The 20,213-nt window shown below is 40.9% G+C and overlaps 1 protein-coding gene across 27 annotated transcripts in view; it reads left to right on the forward strand.

Moving 5' to 3' along the window:
* Nucleotides 1-20,213, forward strand: part of LOC120567749 (receptor-type tyrosine-protein phosphatase F) — a 179,909-nt gene that overhangs the window by 42,536 nt on the left and 117,160 nt on the right. For all 27 annotated transcript variants that reach the window (XM_039814731.1, XM_039814741.1, XM_039814733.1 and 24 more), the window contains exon 2: nucleotides 18,946-19,120. In XM_039814731.1, the coding sequence (XP_039670665.1) occupies nucleotides 19,021-19,120 (100 nt within the window). In that variant the 5' untranslated portion in view covers nucleotides 18,946-19,020. The remainder of the gene's footprint in view (nucleotides 1-18,945; nucleotides 19,121-20,213) is intronic.

Genomic DNA, 20,213 nt, shown 5'->3' on the forward strand with positions numbered 1-20,213 from the left:
ACCCAGACTTTTTGTACCTTCATTTAAACAAAGGATAACCAGCTTTAAATGTTTCCCTCAGCTGTAATTATGTCTTTAATCGTTTTATATGCTTGTATGAGAAACTTTTGGACTGAGTTCATCTTGTCCTTGTTAACAATAAATGTGGCAGTTCTTGCACAATACATGTGTTGCTCAATACAAGAAGCCTAGTATCAGTGAAAAAAATATCCCTTTTGCAAAATGCATTTTTTTTTTCTATCAAAGCTGTTTTAAGCTTTTAAAGACACTAGTGTAAAACATGTCTGTCTCGTTTTGTTTGGCCATTGAAATGGCTAGACTTCCCCTCAGGTATGTCTCACTGCAATGGGAACTTGTGGTTGTTTTCTTTCTCAGTTGAGCTTGCTATTTATTTATTTATTGTTTATATTTTACCTTTTTTAGTTTATAATTCAGAACTGCAAGTCAGACTCTACAACCTCCCTCTTGTTAGTCTTGGGAGAGGTAACTCAGACTTGATTAAAAAAATGACCTTGAGGCGAAACTCAAGACAGACACTTTGTTAAAATGTCTTTTCAGCTGCTCAGTAGCATAAACAAACAAGACAAAAAAACTGTCAGCAACGGTCATTTGTTTAAATAAAGCAAATCCCTGTCCACACTGGATGACCTGTAGGTCGTCCTCCTTATAATAACTACAGCCATTTGTATACTACTGCTCCTTATTAGATTTTCTGACTAACAGACAAAATATCCATCACTTAAATGACTACCTTAGCTGAATTCTTTCCTTTTAAATAAATTACTCTGTGGAACAGTCAATCATTCAATCTCTCTACCCATCGGATTCCTCAAAAGTAATTATGGGCTGAGCATATGGATTTTTCCATATAACTTGATTTCTAATCATCGTTGAATTGGGTGATATGTAATGGCCTGTTAACGCATGATGGATCTGCTTAATCACTCTAGTCCCAGTTGGGACATGAAAGAGCTTGCTTACAATCACAGATCAATGTCTGTGAAGGCAATTGTGTCAGTTGAGCCAGACATTTTGTCTATGACGCATACTGTAAGTGGACAGAAAACCTACTAGCTTTTGTTGGGTAATTAAAGTTCAAAGCTGTGATGCTGTACCTGACGTCTAGACATATTTATGATTAGGTCTCTGACTTTAAAATGCCTGCAGAGGAAAGTTTCTCATTTGTTTTTGTGTCAGGAGCTGTGGCCTGATGGTGAAAAGGTTGGGAGTAGTTGTTTTATGATGACAAGGCCTAATTGTCAATCCTCTGTTCTGTACTAAAAACATGTTTATGCAGATAGGGTTGAGTGTGCCAGATATGTCCTGCATAATGTGCAATGTCAATCAGAGGCTACCGCCTGTGTGATGTGTTAGCTGTGCTGATAGTCACTTTTTTGTCCCAGTTGTGACACTTCTTTGCAGACTGTCGCTCATTCATTGTGACAGGTACTGGGGAGAAGGTTTAGAAAAAATAGCTTCTTTACAACTAAAATCAGCAGTGTTTTGACAAGAAACGCTTTCCCTCAGATGCCCCAAGCAGATACCTCATTTGATTGAACTAGCTCTGTCTATGCTTTGACATCTACACAGGCTTCCTAAACACATTAGGGTTTTGACATGAGATCAAATCCAAATTAGCAGACAGGTTTATTCGTAACTGTAAAAACCCACTGCATCTGTGGCAGTGTAGCTCTAGCACCAACCAGACGGCTGACCGTCGACAGAAAAGCCAGTCGGAATGATCAGTTGGGTCCCCAGGGTCCAAAAAACTGCCTCGGAACACACTGCGGCGACACCGACTTGAGAAACGTAATACGTCTCCATTGCAGCAGGCAGCGCTACTCTGTATTGTTGGCCAAGAAATGAAAACCGGCAGCTGATTGGACAAACGAGTCACGTGGATTTGTTTTCTCCGGAAATTCAAAGCAAGTCATGGCGGCTTGTTCAGAATACGATCTCATATTGTACTAAAATAGTTCACTGAAATGTGTTTCTGAAAACATTTAAAGCGAGAAATAGGCCATGCAGTTCCTGAATCTGTCTTCATTTCAGATCGACAAAGGTCAGTTTAAAAGATTTTCGTCAGATTTTGAGAGACTCTAGTCATGCTCATTCCGCTCGTCATTTCTGGATGAGTCCCGACTGCCCTGCCTCCGACTGAACATGTCAGGTCGGCCAAAAGGAACGCCGACAGCTCCTCAGACTGACGACGGCACGGAACACACCGAACAGACTCGAGTCACCGACCTCGCCAGACTGTCCAACGGCTGATTATCGGCTTGGTGTGTCTCGGGCTTAAGTCAGGTGTGAATGCACCCAAGAAGCATTGAAGATGCATTGAGGTCCGGTCTCTCAGACCACATTCGGAGGTGGTCTTGGCTGCATATGACCACATGCTTTTAGCAGTGTGTACGCAAATGTTTTCTGGGCCAAATTAAAGGAGCGCCTACTCAACTGACACCCTCTGCGTAAGTGGAAGTACGTGCTCATTTGCTGGCTTTGTCATTGACATGTGAACATTTCGAAAAATGCATAGAAATATATATCGAATGCGTCAAACATCTTGGGCGATTTATTTTGCCTGGAACATTCCAGGAATAGACCCAGTTTGTGTTGTTTTGACTTCTTCAGTGGGGTGGTGTAGGGCTGCACAATTAATCGCAATTTTATTGAAATCGCAATATGAACTAGTGCAATATCCAAATTGCAGGGGGGCGCAATATTTGTTAACGGCAAAATATGTGTCATACCATTCTAAAATACTGTAAAGTTTTGTGGTGCTGCAGAGACATCCCGGCCTACAAATTGTATCCTACAGACTAAAGAAAAAATCTTTGTTTGGTACAGATCCTCGCAAAAAATCACACTTCAATCTTTTTTTTTTTTATAAATATATTTTTAAATGAAAATGATACAAAAACGATCATTCCCTCCAATATCGTGAATCATATCGCAATCACAATATCAGTCAAAATAATCGCAATTAGATATTTTCCTAATATTGTGCAGCCCTAGGGTGGTGTGACTTTTCCATGAGGTGGCAAAACTTAGTATTTTGAAAGTATTTACCATGTCACAGAAACTGCTGAAATGATATTATCATACTGTTGGAGATGTGTATGTGTTTTTGTTCTGGTGCTCTGCACAGATCTGACACCTGCCCACCGGCTCTCTGGAGCTCTGTGTTCCACCGTTGCCTGGCAAAGTGTCCGTGGCATGGAGGTCCCCGATTACTGCCGGTAGACAATAACTTTATATTTTTGGTTCATGAAATGTTCACAAAAATGAAGGATATTACTACTGCTGCATCTCACTTGGTCTATTTGCAAATGGAAATGATGCAAGTTTAATTGCATAAAGGGGAAGTGATCTTTTTTACCGGGAAGTGAGATTACTTTCCAAGTGGCCACTTAAAACGCATGTGGAGACGCGCACTAATGCAAGGTGTGAACTGACCTACTTAGGATACATCCACACCAATAAGATTTTTTTAAACTGATAACTTTTGCTATGTTTAATCCTTGCATCTACACTACTCTGGTATTTAAGAACCCCTAAAACTGAGACATTTAAAACACTGCTGACCCTGTTTTAGTTTGAAAACTCCAGGTTTGTGTTTTAGTCTGGACGGGCAGAAACAGAGACCTTTGGAAACAATGACATAGACACCCACGTTCATTTCCTTTTTGGGTCTTATCAGTCATGATGTCTCCTTCCCCGATTCGTCACACCCCTATCACCCAAGATGCACATTAATGCCAGGTCTGAAAAGGGCCATTGTCTCTTTTAAAGTGAATTCAAGTGGACCATAATGCACATGCTTTGATGATATTCAGCTCTTTTCTTACCTTCTGTCCTTTTATGTGCTCTTTTTACATTCTATATTCTATTCTACATTTTAAGTGTATCTCTATAGTATCTACATTTAATGCCCAGTTATAGCTAGCCAACAGAGGTCTGCTTTCTGCTCATAGCCTTGCACCTTTCATTTAAACCTTAACTCTATGCATTACAGCCATGGGTTTCTCAATGGGAACACAAATCCACTTTGTCAGAGAGGACGTTTCCCTCCTTGCGAAATACTAATTTCAATTCCACATCATCCCTTTACGCCTCCACATTGATTGAAACAGCCTCCATTTTCAGCCTCCATTTTCTGGGGCAGCTGCAGTTTTTGTACTCTTATGAATGACAAGGCCAAAGCTTATGCTTTTGTACAGTATGTAAAATGTGCAGCAATGCAAGTTGGAGACATACAGTGGCAATGGATGAATTCTACCATGCATTAAACTATTTAAAAAGGATAATACTAGGGATCACTGTTGCTCTGTTGCATGATACCTTGCTGTTATATCATGGAATTGCTATATGATATGCTGCTTAATATCTTATATAGTTTTTTTTTTCTGCAGAGAGACAATGTCAAATTGGTTGCTTGTGGGCTGCCATTAAAGGGAATTAAAGGTCCCAGGCTCGCAGCTTTACCTTGCTCTTGAGTGTGAGGGGATAACTGATGCTAAACTGCAGTAAAGCAAATAAAATTGAATGTGTGTTTGATTTATTTGGTGCTTGGTTCTGAAAGTATAGTCATGTGGCTGATTTATCTCTCTACCTCTACCACCGCCCTTGTTTGCTTAGCTTCCCAATTTCTACAAATGCCTGGCTTAGACTCGACATTCTACTTGATTACTTTATCAGCCCTCCTGTCACTTCCTCCAAAGTTATGACCTCTTTTTTTAACAGTCCACTGCTGCTGTTCTCAAATAGGCGCAATACGGACTGGGCTCTCTCTGTCAATAAGATGCCTTACAATGGAATAATACCTAAGTCTTTGCAGTCTTGGATACCCATACACAGACTTGGACATAGCCATTCTACTAGCATCTGACAGTATGGCCCGTGTATTACGTGTTTTAGAGCAGGGTGTATTCAGCATCAGTATAGCGTTTGGCTTTTGTTCATCTTGTGGTTCATCCTCAAACGCAGGTAATGACTTTTCTTCCTGCAGAACTCTGAGGTCCCTGGCTTGTTTTGGGAAGATGGATGGGGATTCATTTGGTTTCATTATAATGCCTGACTTATTTATAGCCTGCCTGTGCAGCGCCTCTTGGCCCACTGTGGCCCTGTAAGGATGCTGGGGGCTGAGGCGTTGATGAAACATTCCTGTGTCCAGGGGGTATTCTCTGAGGAGAGCACTGCTTGTTTAAGGGAGGGCAGCGGGGTGACAATGCAAGAACCATGGGCAAGGCCACTGAAATCTAATTCCACAAGCTCTGCCTAGCTACAGCATTCCTGCTTGAGAGCTTTTACCTATCAAAAGTCCTGCACTGTGGGGGTGTTGGGCTACGTAATGACACCACATAGCCTAACAACATGGGGGAAACTATGTAATGTGATCTGGTCCTATAAAAGTACTTACCACAAAGGAAGGGAAGAAAGAACTTGCTTAGACAACTCCCATAAAACACCATTTTATATTTTATTTATGCACAGTTTGTAGTTTGTAGTTTCACAGCACCAATCCCAAACCTTTATCTGGATCTCCCCCTTCAGCCTCAGAGATTACCGCTTCACAAACCCTGGAGCCGGGATGCTGTCTGCCTGGTAATTTGATGGCTAATCCCCTGCCTCTTCCCTACAAATCTCTTCCCTGATAAAGGGGTTGCTTCTACATTAGTAAACATGGGAGACTTGGCTGCCTAGGCTGACAGTCAGACAAGAGGACTTGTTGATGAAAGGGGAAGTACAGGGATAACCAGTTCCCTCTGTATAGTTAACAGGAAAGCCCCTTTGCGTATCATTTTTGGAAATTTAAGATGACCATTTTAACCATTTACGAGTCTTTAAGCTTGCTGATAAGTTTTTTATGTTTGAGGTAAATAATACGTAGTACATTTCCCCTTGGTCAGTATCTCTTGATGATAATGGTTTTAATGGTTTGATGGTGAGCTGCAAATGTGTTGAGTTACAGAGAGTTACCATACAGTCCATTGTAAATGCACATTCATTACCTTTTTGACCTGAATGTGTTATCCTAATGATCACTGTGCTTCTGCCGCGGCTAGACACGATGGGTCACTTAAAAGGAATTCCCTTCCTCAGATCTTTCTTCACAGGCTTGTACTGGGCTGTATGGACTGACTGTGTGACCAAACCATTGCTAGGTTGCAGGCTGTAATCCTCATGAGAGTTTTATTAGGGCATGTTAGCCTATGCCCCTTACATGATTTTTGTTTTCTGGAGGGTTGTTCACCTCCTGTGATGGTGCATCAACGACGCACTAAGCCCGGGAATCAAAACTGACAGAAACATGCTCAACAAACAGGATGTGGCAAGATAGCATTTACCAGTCTATGGAAGGACTTTAGGTTGATGACTGCAACATTGGCTGTGATGGCTTTTCATTTGCTGACCTGACAGAGACACTTTAGGTGTCAGAGTGGATCTGGGTGGGGTTAGTGACAGGTCCTGTCCCTGCGTGTCTTTCTCTATGTGTAACGGCTGGTGTTCAGTCTAATCGTTGTCAGAGAGTGAGATGACATTTCAGGAACAATTTTATGAGTGTTCTGTTTTCAGCACATCACAGACCAGTCAAACATTACAACTATACAAATTGGACTGCATTGAGGGCTCCAAGTTTTGCATGTTTGTGTTTTTTTGACTTTGTAATAATTTGCAAATGCAAGCACTACACTTTACCCACACATCTTTGAACAACATATACTGTATATTGTATTTTATTTAGTCAGAGCACTACCTTTGCTGTTATTGAGGGTTCTTAATTCATTTTTCAACATGTTTCAACTGTAGTTTAAGTGACCTAATTATTAAGTTTCACTGATTTTTCCATAAATGGCACAAGTTTTTACTCTGCAGATAGCGTCTCTGGCATCTTCACTTATAATTTCTGCTCTTCATTCATAGAAGACTTGATCTAAATACCAGAATACCCAAATATTAATGCTTGATTAGACGTATCATTGCTCTTGTCTAGATTTTTTTTTTTATGAAGTGGATTTTCACTGAGCTATTTGATTAGTCAGTAAAATCCTATGACTCGCAGTCAATTTAAAATTTCTCTAACTGGATGTGACCAAGAGATCTCTGTGTGTGTCCTGTGTGTATGTTTTTTGTGTGTATGTCTTGTTAGCCAAGCTGCAGAACAGTGACTCCTCTACACCGGTGGTAATTGATAGTCTGGAGGCTGTCTCAGCTGCAGGTAAATCCTATCTGCAGCTGAACTGTGAGGGAGAGGAGTTGGGTAGGGGAAAGAGTAGAAATAAGTCTTCCAAGGACTAAGGATTTCAGAATAACTAGAGAGGATGTTGGAGGGAAAGAGGACGAGGAGAGCAGATATCATAGAAAGGGTGATAGTGGGAGAAATGTTTAATAAGGCAGATGTTTTCCCTCGCAGACAGTTGAAATTTCGTCAAGATTGCACAGGCTTAAATGTACATTTAGGCTGCATTTTTCTAAAGAACATTGCTCTGAAGAACAGCGTATTACCCCATGTCATCTTTGTTCTGTATCCATTGCTTGCCTAGTACATGAAGCTAAGCACCGAGGTTTAAGTGTGGCTTTTGCCTCTTTTAAAACGTTTCCATCAGATTGACAGAGTGAAATACTGTAGAAAGAAAGCAAGAGAGAGCAAGAAGGGGTCGAGCGTGTGAGAGATTGGTCCCAGTGAGAGATTCATAGGTAGTAATGAGGGCGTTGGTGGAGTGCAAGTCGTCGTGTTGTGGCGCTGGCCTGTCAGTATAACGGACCTTGCTAGTCAGCTGGCAATCGATTGTACTGCTCACAACCTCGTCTGCCTGTTGTTCTTCACTCTTCCTGTCTGTCAACCTGCCACCCAGAGATGGAGGACGAAGCAGAATCTTCTCCCAGACGACAGATACAGTGTCCAGATACTTTCTCATTACCCAAAAGGTGGCATGAGGTGAGGTGTACGGGAAGGCAGGCTGACTCCACATTTGCTGAGAATGTAACTTAAAGAGAAAGCCTCAGGAGTAACTTCCAAATTAATTCCTGTTTGGTTTTGGTAACTTTCAGCCTTCAGTTGGTTTATTAAATGTGAATTTGACTTGTGTTTTTAGGGCTGCAACTCATTATTGATGTTTATTATTAATGAATCTGTGAAGTTTTTTGTATTAGTGTATTACATGTCAGAAAATAGTAAAATGACCATCGAAATTTTAGAGCCAAGGGGTCGCTTTTAAATTCCTTGTTCTGTTTGAGCAAAAGTCCAAAACCTAAATATATTCAATCTATGCTGATAAATAACTAGGGCTGAACAATATAAAAAAATTATCTAATTGCAATTTTATACTGTCATTACGATTTAGTATGCCATTAATAAAAAAAAGTTCCTTAACTTCATCTATCTTCTTCCTTATCTGTAGCATTATTATTGTTATTGAAAAAATAATATGATTTTTGATGATATCCTGTCAGTAAGCCTTATTTATGGTTCTGCTTTGAATCTACACCGTAGCTCCGTACGTAGGTATGTGTAGACACGTGCTCTACGTCGTACCCTACGTTCTACCCTATGCCGTAACCTGACGTGCACCTCCCCAGAAATGTAACTACACATCACGGCAACGCAGACCACAACAACTGTCATTGGTCCACTTGCCCATGGCTTGGCAGGGTTACATTTATTCATACTCATTTCTGGGTTCTGCTTCCCCGTGATCAACATGAAATCAATGAGAGGGTTAACTTTTCTGCTACAATTTTCCGACCGTGGTCCGAAAGCATAGGTTGAGGGCTAGAACGCTAGAACAACGCAGACACACCAGCGCACAAGTAAAAATCCTCACAATGGCGTAGGCCACTTACGTAGGCTGTGGGGTAGGCTCTGCTTAGAGCCACTATAAATCAACCTTTACAGTATTGTGACAAATCACACAGACTTCAGTGCACACTGACTATGGCTCTACCAATCAAAATATTTAGATAACTCAGAGCCTCATTGTAAATATGTTAACTGCTCCTGCTTCGGCTTCCAGACCGTGGTCGACATGTCGATGCTCACTCTGGGGTTGATGAGCTGAGGCATTTATTCATGGTCCAACTAAAACCTACACTCTACTATCACTTGACAACTTTACTGCAAATTTGCTCTCTGCTCCGATCCCCAACACCTGTCTGCTCTGAGCGCATCCAATGTCTCTCTCTCTCTCTCTCTCTCTCTCTCTCTCTCTCTCTCTCTCTCTGTCTCCCTCGCTCAACCACACACATTATGCTATTCTTACAACAATGTAGCATGTAGACATGTGGATTGCACTTAAACCCGACATAGGCCATTTTCACACAGTAGTACTGAAAGCATCAAAGCTTGCACGTGGCATTTTACAAGTTTTCTTCATCTACAGTACTCTTATTAACAGTTGTCACATTGAGCGTAAGGCAGCGTGTGTGCACATAAAGCACATGGGGCCAGGTGTTATGTGTTTCTGACCCTATGGTTAGTTAGATTGTGTAGCATTCAAAATTTCACTTTTGCTATTTGAAAATTGTGTTCTATTACTGTACATTGCGATATCGATTTGAATTAATTGTTCAGCCCTGTATATAACAAAACAATGCAAGTTCACACATTTTAGAAGCTGGAAACAGAGAACATATGACATATTTTCTTAATAATTCACTGAAATGATAAATTGAGCATCAAAATTGTTGCAGATTAATTTGGATGGATTACATAATTATTTTAGCCCTAGAAAAAAAAAACTTTTTTGTTTTTGCATGAGCAAAGCAATTTACAACTATTTTGATTAAAAAATGATTATCAAATTTGTTGTCGATTCATTTTCTATCAACAGAACCCAAACACTTTTGGGCATCTGCCTCTGTTACCAATAGAAATACAGTTCTGCTCATATCATGTAGGACAAAATGTTAGATTAGACACTCAGTTAAGATAGAATGCCAGGTTCGTGGTGAGTTAAGAGGCTACATCTTTGTACTTAATTGCTCTATAGCAGAAACAGTTTTTAGAAGTACTGTACTTGTTTGATGAACATAGTCTAAGCTGAGTGTCCATGCTTCTCTTGCCCTTTATCGACTCGGCCCTGCATATTCCGCGCTCATCTCTTTTACATTTTAAATCCCCAGCCCTCCGGAGAGCAATGGGGATATATGGCTCCATCTGCTCCAACATACTGGCTTGTGGCTCAGACAGAGAGAAAGAGACAGAGAAGGAGACATGGCAGAGAGAGTGAGAGAGAGAGAGAGATAGGGGGATGGAGAGAAACACAGACTGACAGAAAGATAGAATGGCTTATTAGAATCTGCCTCTTTTCACTAGTTAGACGGGCTGAGAGGATAGCCGTCTGGAATAAAATGCTGGAAAAAAGTGGGTTTAGGATGCGGGGATCCTCTTTATTCCACATTTGCAATGGCAACTAAGCCATGTTAAATCTTAGGTTAGGTCCCAACTGTTTCAGGTAGACCAGGAGTTTGGGGTTTCCTTGGTGTAACACAGGGTTTTTGTTTCAAGATAGCTCTCAGAATAGCATATGTTATGTGTGCCTTTTAGATTCCTTCAAACACGTTTCTCATCAAGGGGTCCTCCTTTCTAAATAGAACCTTATGCTTCGCCCCAGACAGCATCAGGGCCAATGTTTCTGTTTCCCACCACAAATGCTTGGTTATATAGGAAGTGCTTTTCTCAGCCTTCCCTGAGTTAGTCTAACCCCTCCCTGTGTCAACACTGGGGTTGTTCCTCTGTACCTTGGACCACAGAGGGTCGTTCCTGTGTCTTTTACATGCTCTGTTGTAGGGTAAAATAATAAAACCATGTGTCAATATACAGTTTCATCCACACGTTTCAGCTTTAACGGAAGCAAAACAAGCCCAAAACTATCCAGTATTATATGAAAAATATTGGACATTCTATGTCATGAAGTGAATGTAGGCTACAATTGCATGTCCACACCTCTAGTTTAGTGGTGGTATGTTAGAGGAATATTGTTGCACTTGCTATTGTTGACTAGGGCTGGGTACCGAATTAAATGCTTTTTAGGCAACGACCAAATTGCCTGCTTAGCATCGAGTATCGAAAAATGCCTCGTCATTTAATACCCAATTTCAATACCTAGGGGGCAAATCTTGTCAGTGAACCAATAAGCACGCAGCATGCTTCTACCAAGATCTAATAATGTCTGTGATTGGCTGTCTAACATTACACGTTGCAGTGATACACAGGAAAAACTCTACGTTATGCACAGAGATGGGGCTCACATATTAGGAGTTTAAAAATAAAAAAATATGTGCCGTAATGTTGTAATTTCCTTTTGAAAAAATGGATTTTATGAAATTGGTATCGAAAAAAGGAACCAGTATCAAAGTCACAGACAGTATTGGCATCGGTACCGGTGTTGAATGTTTTTGAACAATACCCAGCCCTATTGTTGACATAACAGTTCCTCAGAATTAAATTTGCATAAAAGATGGTTGCAGTTGGACAAGCACAAACTATCCCCCCAGTACCCTTTAGCCAGTGAATGACCACTTTTTTGACTAATAACCAATGCAATGCATAGCAGTTTGGTGAATCCTTCCACAGCCAATTTGAATTTCCCTAGTATGAGTAGGCAAATCCTAATTACTGTAAAACTGCAAACGTGTACAAAGTTGGATTGTGCAATATGGATAAACTCCTAGACAAAACAGACGCTAGGAATCGTCTTTTTTTCTTTGTGAATTAAATACCTGACAAATCAAGGTATTTGATCACATCCTCATATAGCACCAACCTTAGTACAAAGTATTGTGACAAACAATTACTAGAGTTGCTGCTCTTTCACTGACCACTGAGGCCACAGCTTAGTTCTTATGTAGGCCTCTAGAAGGTCCTTGTTGGCCAAAGAGCTTCACTCCCAGCCCGTTACAGTAACTAATCTGGCCTGACACCAAGCTGATTTACAATACCCCCCTACGCTAAGCACTGACTCACTGGAGGTAATTGATTTAGAACAGTGTAGACACCTGCTGAATAGTATGAAGCCCTAATAAAGCCCCCTCCTACCCTCTTATACAAAGTTGGGCCCAATATTTTAACCTCAGTGCCACCTGTAGAAAATAAATAGCCTACACTTAAACCCAAAGAGAAAGGGAAGGTTTAATTCCTCGTTGAGCAATACTAGTGAGAAAACCTGCTTATACAATGTGTTTTTAGTTTGTGTTGTGTTACATATTCTTCCATGTCCTACCGTAGTTCTACATTGCTAATCAATCTACTATTTCTGTTCTTTCCGGTTGCTAAAGATCCAGTCATGATATATCCGTCTCTGTTTGGTCATTTATTGATCTATGGAGCTCTGTATTTGCCAGTCTTTCTCCTCACATGCCTTCACTCTATTTGTCTTTTACTGGCGGAGACAAGGCTTTCTGCCCAGGGGGTGGGGGAGTTAAAGTTGTGGTCTTAGGGGTGGGAGTGGGGGTGTCCATGCCTTCTGTGCTGCCTGCCTAGTCATTTTATGGCACCATCTGTCCACAAGCAAACCGTCAAGTGGTTACGTCTTTCCCATCTTTCTTGCTTGGCAGTATGAATTTCCTTCTGATATATATGCACATCTGCTGTTGAGAATGTGTCTAGGTTTCTATTGTTAGTTTAGTTTAGTTTTAGAACAGAATCATTCTTAATTATGCAGTAATTCATTTGTAGAACTCTAAACTGTAAACAGGTACAAATAAATAATAAAAATAAAATTCTTTGAACTAGGGCAAGGCTGCGTACATTTTTAGAGACCCTGAATTGAATACAAAGCTTACTTATTTTATCATCCCCCATTAGTTTTATTTAGGCCCTACCTTTGAGCTTGTCCAACACAATAACAATGAGAATCTTTATTTATATGCCACTTTTCAAAACAATTAAGCCGCCCACCTCAAAAGTCTTCAGAATAAAAGCATGGTTTAACAAACGACAGCGAATGTGTCCTGCTGTATATTTGTGAGACTTGTCTGAGTTAAAAATTATTTATTTTACTTTATAACTTTATAACTCCTTTTGGCTTTCTTTTAGGCTTTAAAAAAATCTAGCCTGTGACTGGAGACTTTGGCCAATCACAGGTCATGTCGGAGAGAGGGTGTTCCTATTGGCTGTTTTACGAATGCAGATGCTAATGCACATCCCTTTGGGGAAAGCCTGATTCAACGGTGGAAAATCCTGCCGAAAAAGTTGCTATTCCAGCATTGGCAACAACTGCCTACACTGCAAAGCAACTCAAAAAAGGAAGACAGACTTTTCAAAGGGAGAGTCTAAAAAAGTCGGACATAAACGCAATAAAACACATTAATAGACTGCAGCTAATTTAAGTTTATGAGTATGTTAGCTAGAGCCTCATCACAGTATGTCATTTCAACGGGCTTTACAGGTCCACAAGTTTGCAAAGAAGACAGTACGGTAATGGTCGTAGAATTGCCACTATATAACTGCATCAGGATCACAATCCTGGTCAGGATGGTTGAAATGACTGATACTCATACTGTACGGGTTACTGTATGAAGCGCATGCATATGCCTGTGCTGCTCTAGTGAGAGGAGCTTAGGACAAAGGTGAGAGACTGGTTTTAACGGTTTAATATCTGTACATTTTTAACTGGTTTGAATGTGTAAATATGGCTCCTAAGGTTAGTGCTACTTTACAGAAAGCTGTTTCATCCACTCAATTGTTCCAGGTGTGCACAGCATTGCTTTTATTTGATGAATGTCTGTTTTACATTGAGCCTGCTTTTTGATTTATTGCAGGCCCTTTGCCCAGCACTTTGTAGTGCAAGCCATTTTCTCCTTGCTCTGCAGCTCGACAACGCCAATAATCACTCTCCAATAAATTCAAATGGAAGTGGCGCTTTGGTATGTCTCTTGTACTCCGTGTAATACATATCAGTGTAATACATACCACCTTTCATTCCAAGATTGATTTGCAGCTGAAAAGATTGGTAGCCCCCTCAGAGATGATTGTAAATCCCCACTTCAGTTGCAATTTATGGAGACGCTTGAGTTTTGTTAAATGTTCACCCAACCAGACTAAATGCCAATCGACATTGTATCATATGGGTGAAGCCATTATGCGATGGTCTTTGCATTCTGTTGAGAGGCAAGTTAGTGCCTCAGGACATTTTCAGGAGCCTGGTGCATTAAATTCAACCCTCATGCATCACAGATTACATCACAGTGTGTCATGGAGACCTATGTTGTCTGCATACATTTGATATGGATGTAGTATTAGCATATGTCATTATTGAGGTGTCTTAAATGATCTACCTAATGGATTTGTCTGTCATCCTCACAAACAGACACGTTCCTCATGTGATTTACTACATTAGTGTTTTAATTGTAGGTCAGTATAATCAGTGGTCCTTACTTTATATTGCTGAACTTAAGGCAGTGCATTTATGTGTTATAGGTGCCATTCAGTCTATCAATCTTCTGCTCGGCAGGAAGGCGTTAACAATTAACTCTGTGGAATCAGCTTGTAAACAAAAGTGCTGTAAAACTTGATAGGTCACAGGACATTACCCTTTGTTAGGTGAATTTCAATGCAGGGCCTTGTCGCAGCCCTGTAAAAAAAGACATGCACCATCAAGTCTGTGTATACAGAAAGGCTTTCAGAGTTGGACGGAAAACCTAATTTTGTTACTTTACACTTTCGTTTTACAATACGGGGCTCGTAGACTTGGAGTAATTCTCCTGGGGTCTTGGGGTGCGTGTTCACCGCTGAGGTAAAAAAGGAGCACAGACTTGCGAGGGTTAGCCTGCTAGGGCATGGAAAACTAATCAGGGGCCAAAACACTGCTGTCGAAATTCAGCTTGTAACTGTGTTTATGGAGCCGTTGCAGGCTGCGCCAACACAAACCTCTCTGGTCTGGGTTTATCACCTCCAGAGACGGCCATGATTAGCTCCCCACACTGCTAGCCATATATCTCATCTGTCCCCACCCCCACCCCCTCAGGATGACCCATTAAAAAGAGACGGAGAAAAAGGGAGAACATGAGTAGGAGGGATGGAAACGATAGAGAGCAGAGATGCTACCTGTAGTTAGTGTAATAGTAGTGTTTACTCAGCCTTTGCGCTCTCTCTGCACAGCTGTGCCTCGTTTCATCTCGTCATTGTCTGTTTGTAGACCACCAATTCTGTATGGGTGGCCACTCCTTTGCCCCACACACGCGCGCACACACACACACACTAGGGGTAATGGCTTGAATGACAGGGCATGTGATGTGGGTGGCAAACAAGCACACAGGAAAGGTGTGTATTTTTTGTTATATTCCCCTGCCTACTGAACTCACTCAAAAGCTCTTTTGTCCTCCACAGTTTACCATTTAGATGGCACAGCCCATTGTTTCCTTGTTAATTACTTCACTAAACCTCTTAGTCGTCGGCCTAAAAAAAGTGTGTATACAGTATACATCACGCTCTGCATTACTGAGAACTCCTCAGACACTCAAGACTCCAAAGCCTCTTTTTAAAGGACTTTAAAGTCCTGCCTGATGCCCTGACGAGTGGCTAGTTGGTAAGGGTTATTTCAACTTCAGTACCAATTTAATAACCTTCTGTTCTCTTTCATGGTGTCTGTGTTTAGATCAATTGTTAACCACTAGGGATATTTTCTCTTTATAAAGCATTCACATTCAAATTTTACACAAGACCCAGTGCTGCACCTTAAACTATGTTTAGCCTGAATCCCCACCTACATCTCAAATTGTGTTGAGTGATAGAAAACATTTTAGGGTCCAATGAATAGGCTAGCTGTTCCTAAACATTAGCTAATCAAGCTAGAAAGCTTTAATTTATTGAACACAGCCTTTTGTTTCTTCAAGAGGTTATAAGTGATAGGGAACAACATCTTTGACTTTGTCTTGTCTATTATTTTCCTATATCAGGGCAACAAATTCTGCCATAATTCTATAATTCTACCTTTCATAATAATAATAAAAAGTAGAAGTTTTGGTATATGTTGTGGCATACCGGTTTATGAAACATTCACACTGTAGGCTAAAAAAAAAATCTACTCTAGCTGTAAAACTATTTAGCTCCTAATTATTGCGATTATTAATTAGTTTTCAATTTCTGGTGAAATAATCTGGATGATCATTTTAGCCACAATTATGTTGTGCTAGCTCTTTCTCTTTCATTCACACTTTCCGCTCTTATTCTCACACACTAACCAGGCATCAGAATGAATTTATTACCAAGACAGAAGGATTCAAATACAATCTCACAAGGGCAGACATCCACCCCTACATGTTCTCATTGTTTTTCTCTCGCTCTCCCACATAGCTGCAAACAATGTCTTCCTCTGTGCTGAGCCACTTGCTCAGATTTTGGATCACCCTGTACCATTTCCATGTTGGTGCCCTGTCCTTCTTTCAGTAGCACTACCGCCACAGCACAAATGCACATAGTGGTGAGTGTTGTCCCATAGTATTTGTGTGCAGCTGGGAGGCACCAAGCTGCACTGGGATAAATAAGCAGCTATATAAATAAAGAATAAACCTCGCTCTAGGAATTTGTCTCATTGAAGATGAAAAGCATCTGCCTCTCTCTGGCATCTGCTGTATAAGATATCCCTCCACTGCCAAGGGTTTGGAACACGGCGAGTAGCCAACTCTATCAGCCTCACTCACTCTGTCTAACCACTACCATGAACCAACGCAACACTAGCGTACATAAAAAGGAGTGTCAAAACAGATTTGTCAGCCAACAAAGTTGATGTGAGTTACACTCATTTTGCAAAGCTAACTTGGGGTTTTAAGTTGAAATACAAATGGGGCCTAAATGTCTTTAATTCTTGTTGCAGAGTAAGGGTATGATTGAGTTCTTTGGCACCCTGACCAGTGTATATCTGCATATTTTTCATCTCCGGACTGCTACATCTTAACACACCAACAATAAGCTTCTTTCTCATTAGCAGTGAAGGTGAAGACACAAGGGGAATCTCTTTTTCCAGAGGTTTTTAATTATTTAAGCTGCTTTTGTGGGTATTTCTTAAAAATCCACATGCAGGTTGGAGTAAAATACAGCTTGATACAATCACATCTTGAACTTTCACTGATGATAGACGGTCTTGGCTGCAAACAGTGTTTGGAAATTCCTTCGATGCAAGGTGTGCTGCATAGGAAATGAGTTTAGTAGACATAAAAGCCTAGAGGCCCATTCCTTATGTGACAAACAGCGATGCCAAGCTAGCCGTCAATGATGCCTGTCTGTAACTGTGCCCAGGTGAGGCACAAGCACCGTGACTCACACAAAGCATTCCTTCACATCATTTTACTCAGCCATGTCTGTCTTTTCCTTTGCCAAGTGACTTGTCGAAAAAGGTTAAAGCAGAACTCAGATGAAGAAAAGGAAACCCTTGAAATTTTGCTTTCCAAAGATCTCTGCCTAGCAGAGTGTTTTCCTTGGTCTTGTTGTTTCACAAAGAGGGTGGTCAAAGAGGTGCCCGGTGTGTGTGTGTTTTTTTCAGTGTTTCCACACACATCGAAACAGCCACATGAGTAATGGGCTGCTCAACACCTCCACAAGCTTAAGAATGGAAAGGTTTTTTCCACAAGATACTGAAGGCATTGTGTTCCTGACACTCTTAACTTATTTAGCTGAACTGAATAGACTAAAGCTGACCGGCCACCCAGCAAGCCTCAAGATATTTCACATTGTGAGTGCCTCTCTGTCTCTTTTCACAAATATCAGCAATCAGTATTGTTCACTTGCCACTATAAACTCGACAGTGAGACTGAACAGACGAGCTGAGACAGTTTTTAATTCAATTCCAATATGCCTCTTGTAAAAGCTTTACACAGAAGCATTGTCAAGGAGCCCTTGAAGAAGAAAGTACTACTTTTAAAACTTTTCTTATTATAGTTCATTTTTTTCGAAAGTCCTCTGGAAATACTGCTTTAATTTCATCAAAAGAGAGATATCTATCCTTACTACATTGTGGTCTTCTTTGCAGCGTTATGATTACTCATCACACATGGCCATGGGCAAGAGTGTAGGGATAACAAATTTAGTTAGCTCAAGTCATGGGGATACACAGTTACTTTGTTTATAATAGCATACAAGACTACTGGCTATGATAAATTTAGGGTCATATGTCAGAATCATATCAGCTGGCTTAGTCATTTCCTACGCTAAATGTAATTCCTAAAAAGACAAATAATCAATGCTCGTGTGGTTTAATTTGAGGAGCAGCCTTTGTTTTTGTGTCTCCACCCACTACTTGAGACTATGGAGTAATGCTTTCTGTTTTATTGCTCGGTTAATTATGCTTAATTTGTGGTACACCTGCTGCTGCTTTGTTGACCAACCATGTCCCCCTTGTGCTGCGTTATATGTTAAATGTTTATGTATTTATACTATGAGATCATAGCACTTAGTGTGATTTGAACCCATCTGGAAGACACCGTTTCAATTTCTTAATGGGGAACATTAAGTGTGCGGCAGTCCTTAGGGAGTACTGTTTGGGAGGTCCTCTGGGTTTTTAACTGATCCCCATTGTGAGAGGATAGCTGAGGAGCTTAATCCTGCATCCTGACCTCCCCTTTGTTCTTGATATGTCTTACCATGATTTCTCTCTGTTGCACTGTACTGCCTTTGTTTCCTAGCTCTTTTGCTGATGTAGTTTGCGTGTTACATTCGCTTCACTTGTATTTTCCTCTGCCCCGAGCAGAATTTTGTTGTGGGTATTGGGTGCCTTGTTGATAGCGACCAAAGATCTCTAATGTTGTGTGCTGTTGTTTTCTTACAAGTGTTGTGTTAGGGGTTCTTACAAGTGTACAAAATTTCAGTCTCCTTTGGTTCTGCTCTGCGACTTGCTTTTGATATTTCTGCTTTACTGTGTTATTATGCACATTCAAATATATGCAAATATATAGTGTATTTGAATACTAAGTTTCTGTACTCCTGTTCTGCATGTGTTTTTTCTCTCCCAGGTGTTAGTCTTTGATCCTGTCAGAGTGGGACGTGTCTAGCAGGGGACTGAGGAGGGAGCAGTGCCAACTTGGAACATGGTGCCTAATATTCACCTGACAGTGCCCCTCCTGCCCAGAGGGGCGTTGCTATTCCTGCTTCTACTCAGCTGCATGGTGTTCTCCTTTCAGGCAGAAGGTAAATAACCTAATTCACCTGTGAAGTCCTGCCTTACTTCCTGTACAATCTGATCCTACCTTCATAAGTATTTTGACAGTAAGAGCATTTAAGCCCCTCATTTGCTACACACATAGGAGGTTAAAAATCAAGATATTTTAGAATAACTTCAGATGTATTACCTTATCTAGTCATCAGTTGAACAACTGCAGCCCTTTTGTTGACATTCTTCTCATTTTAAGGGACTGACAGCATTATCTATCTATACGTGGAATTTAACCCACTACATTGTTGAACATTAATTGAATATACAGGGATATTCACAAATAACAAGCTGTCATGCAGTGCACCAAAGAGTTTCATTTAAAATAGAATATAGATTACATTTACATTTGGTGTCTTTGGTGGATTCCAACAGAAATAGCAGCTTGTCTAATGCATGTTCTAAAGTATAAAGAGCTTGAGCATTTGCACTAATAATAAGCGTACAGTGCACAAAGTAAAGCTCTATCAGCCTCTGTGCCTGGCTGTAAATCTGAATGACGTTTGGCTGGAAGAAGGCGCTCAGGAAGATGTGTCATCGTTGCTGTGCCTTAGTCTCGAGGGCAGTATAGAAGCACTGCCCTGCCGAAGACGCGGTCAGGGACGGAATTAATTCAGCACATGACCTCACCTATAGTAGTGTCATGGGGTCACTTTAATTCAATTATACCTCGACCCCTCCCATTCCCCCACCCGACCACGCCAACTGCCCTGTCCTGACATACATGGGTCCGATAGGATTTGTTTTTCTGTACCCCTTTGCCTTGTGTCACTCAGCCATTTGTTAGCATCTTTGTTGCAGTGTGTCTAGAGTTTTGCACAGTATCAGTGTGAACTTGACCTTGCAGAAAGGTTTTGCACTCTTTTCTTTTACTCTTGTGGTCAGGCAAGACTTGTCTTTGCTCTGCCTGTAATGTGATTGGACCAACTCAAACATGACTTACTACTGGACAGTAGTAAGACTGCTGCACTGTATCCATTCCCAGAGTTAAACACACATACGTGCTGCTTTTCCTATGCAACCAAAACTATTGCAGTATGTTGCAATATGTCTACTCCCTCCATTACACCC

The sequence above is a fragment of the Perca fluviatilis genome, chromosome 11, assembly GCF_010015445.1.
Source record: "Perca fluviatilis chromosome 11, GENO_Pfluv_1.0, whole genome shotgun sequence".
In the NCBI taxonomy this organism is placed as follows: domain Eukaryota; kingdom Metazoa; phylum Chordata; class Actinopteri; order Perciformes; family Percidae; genus Perca; species Perca fluviatilis.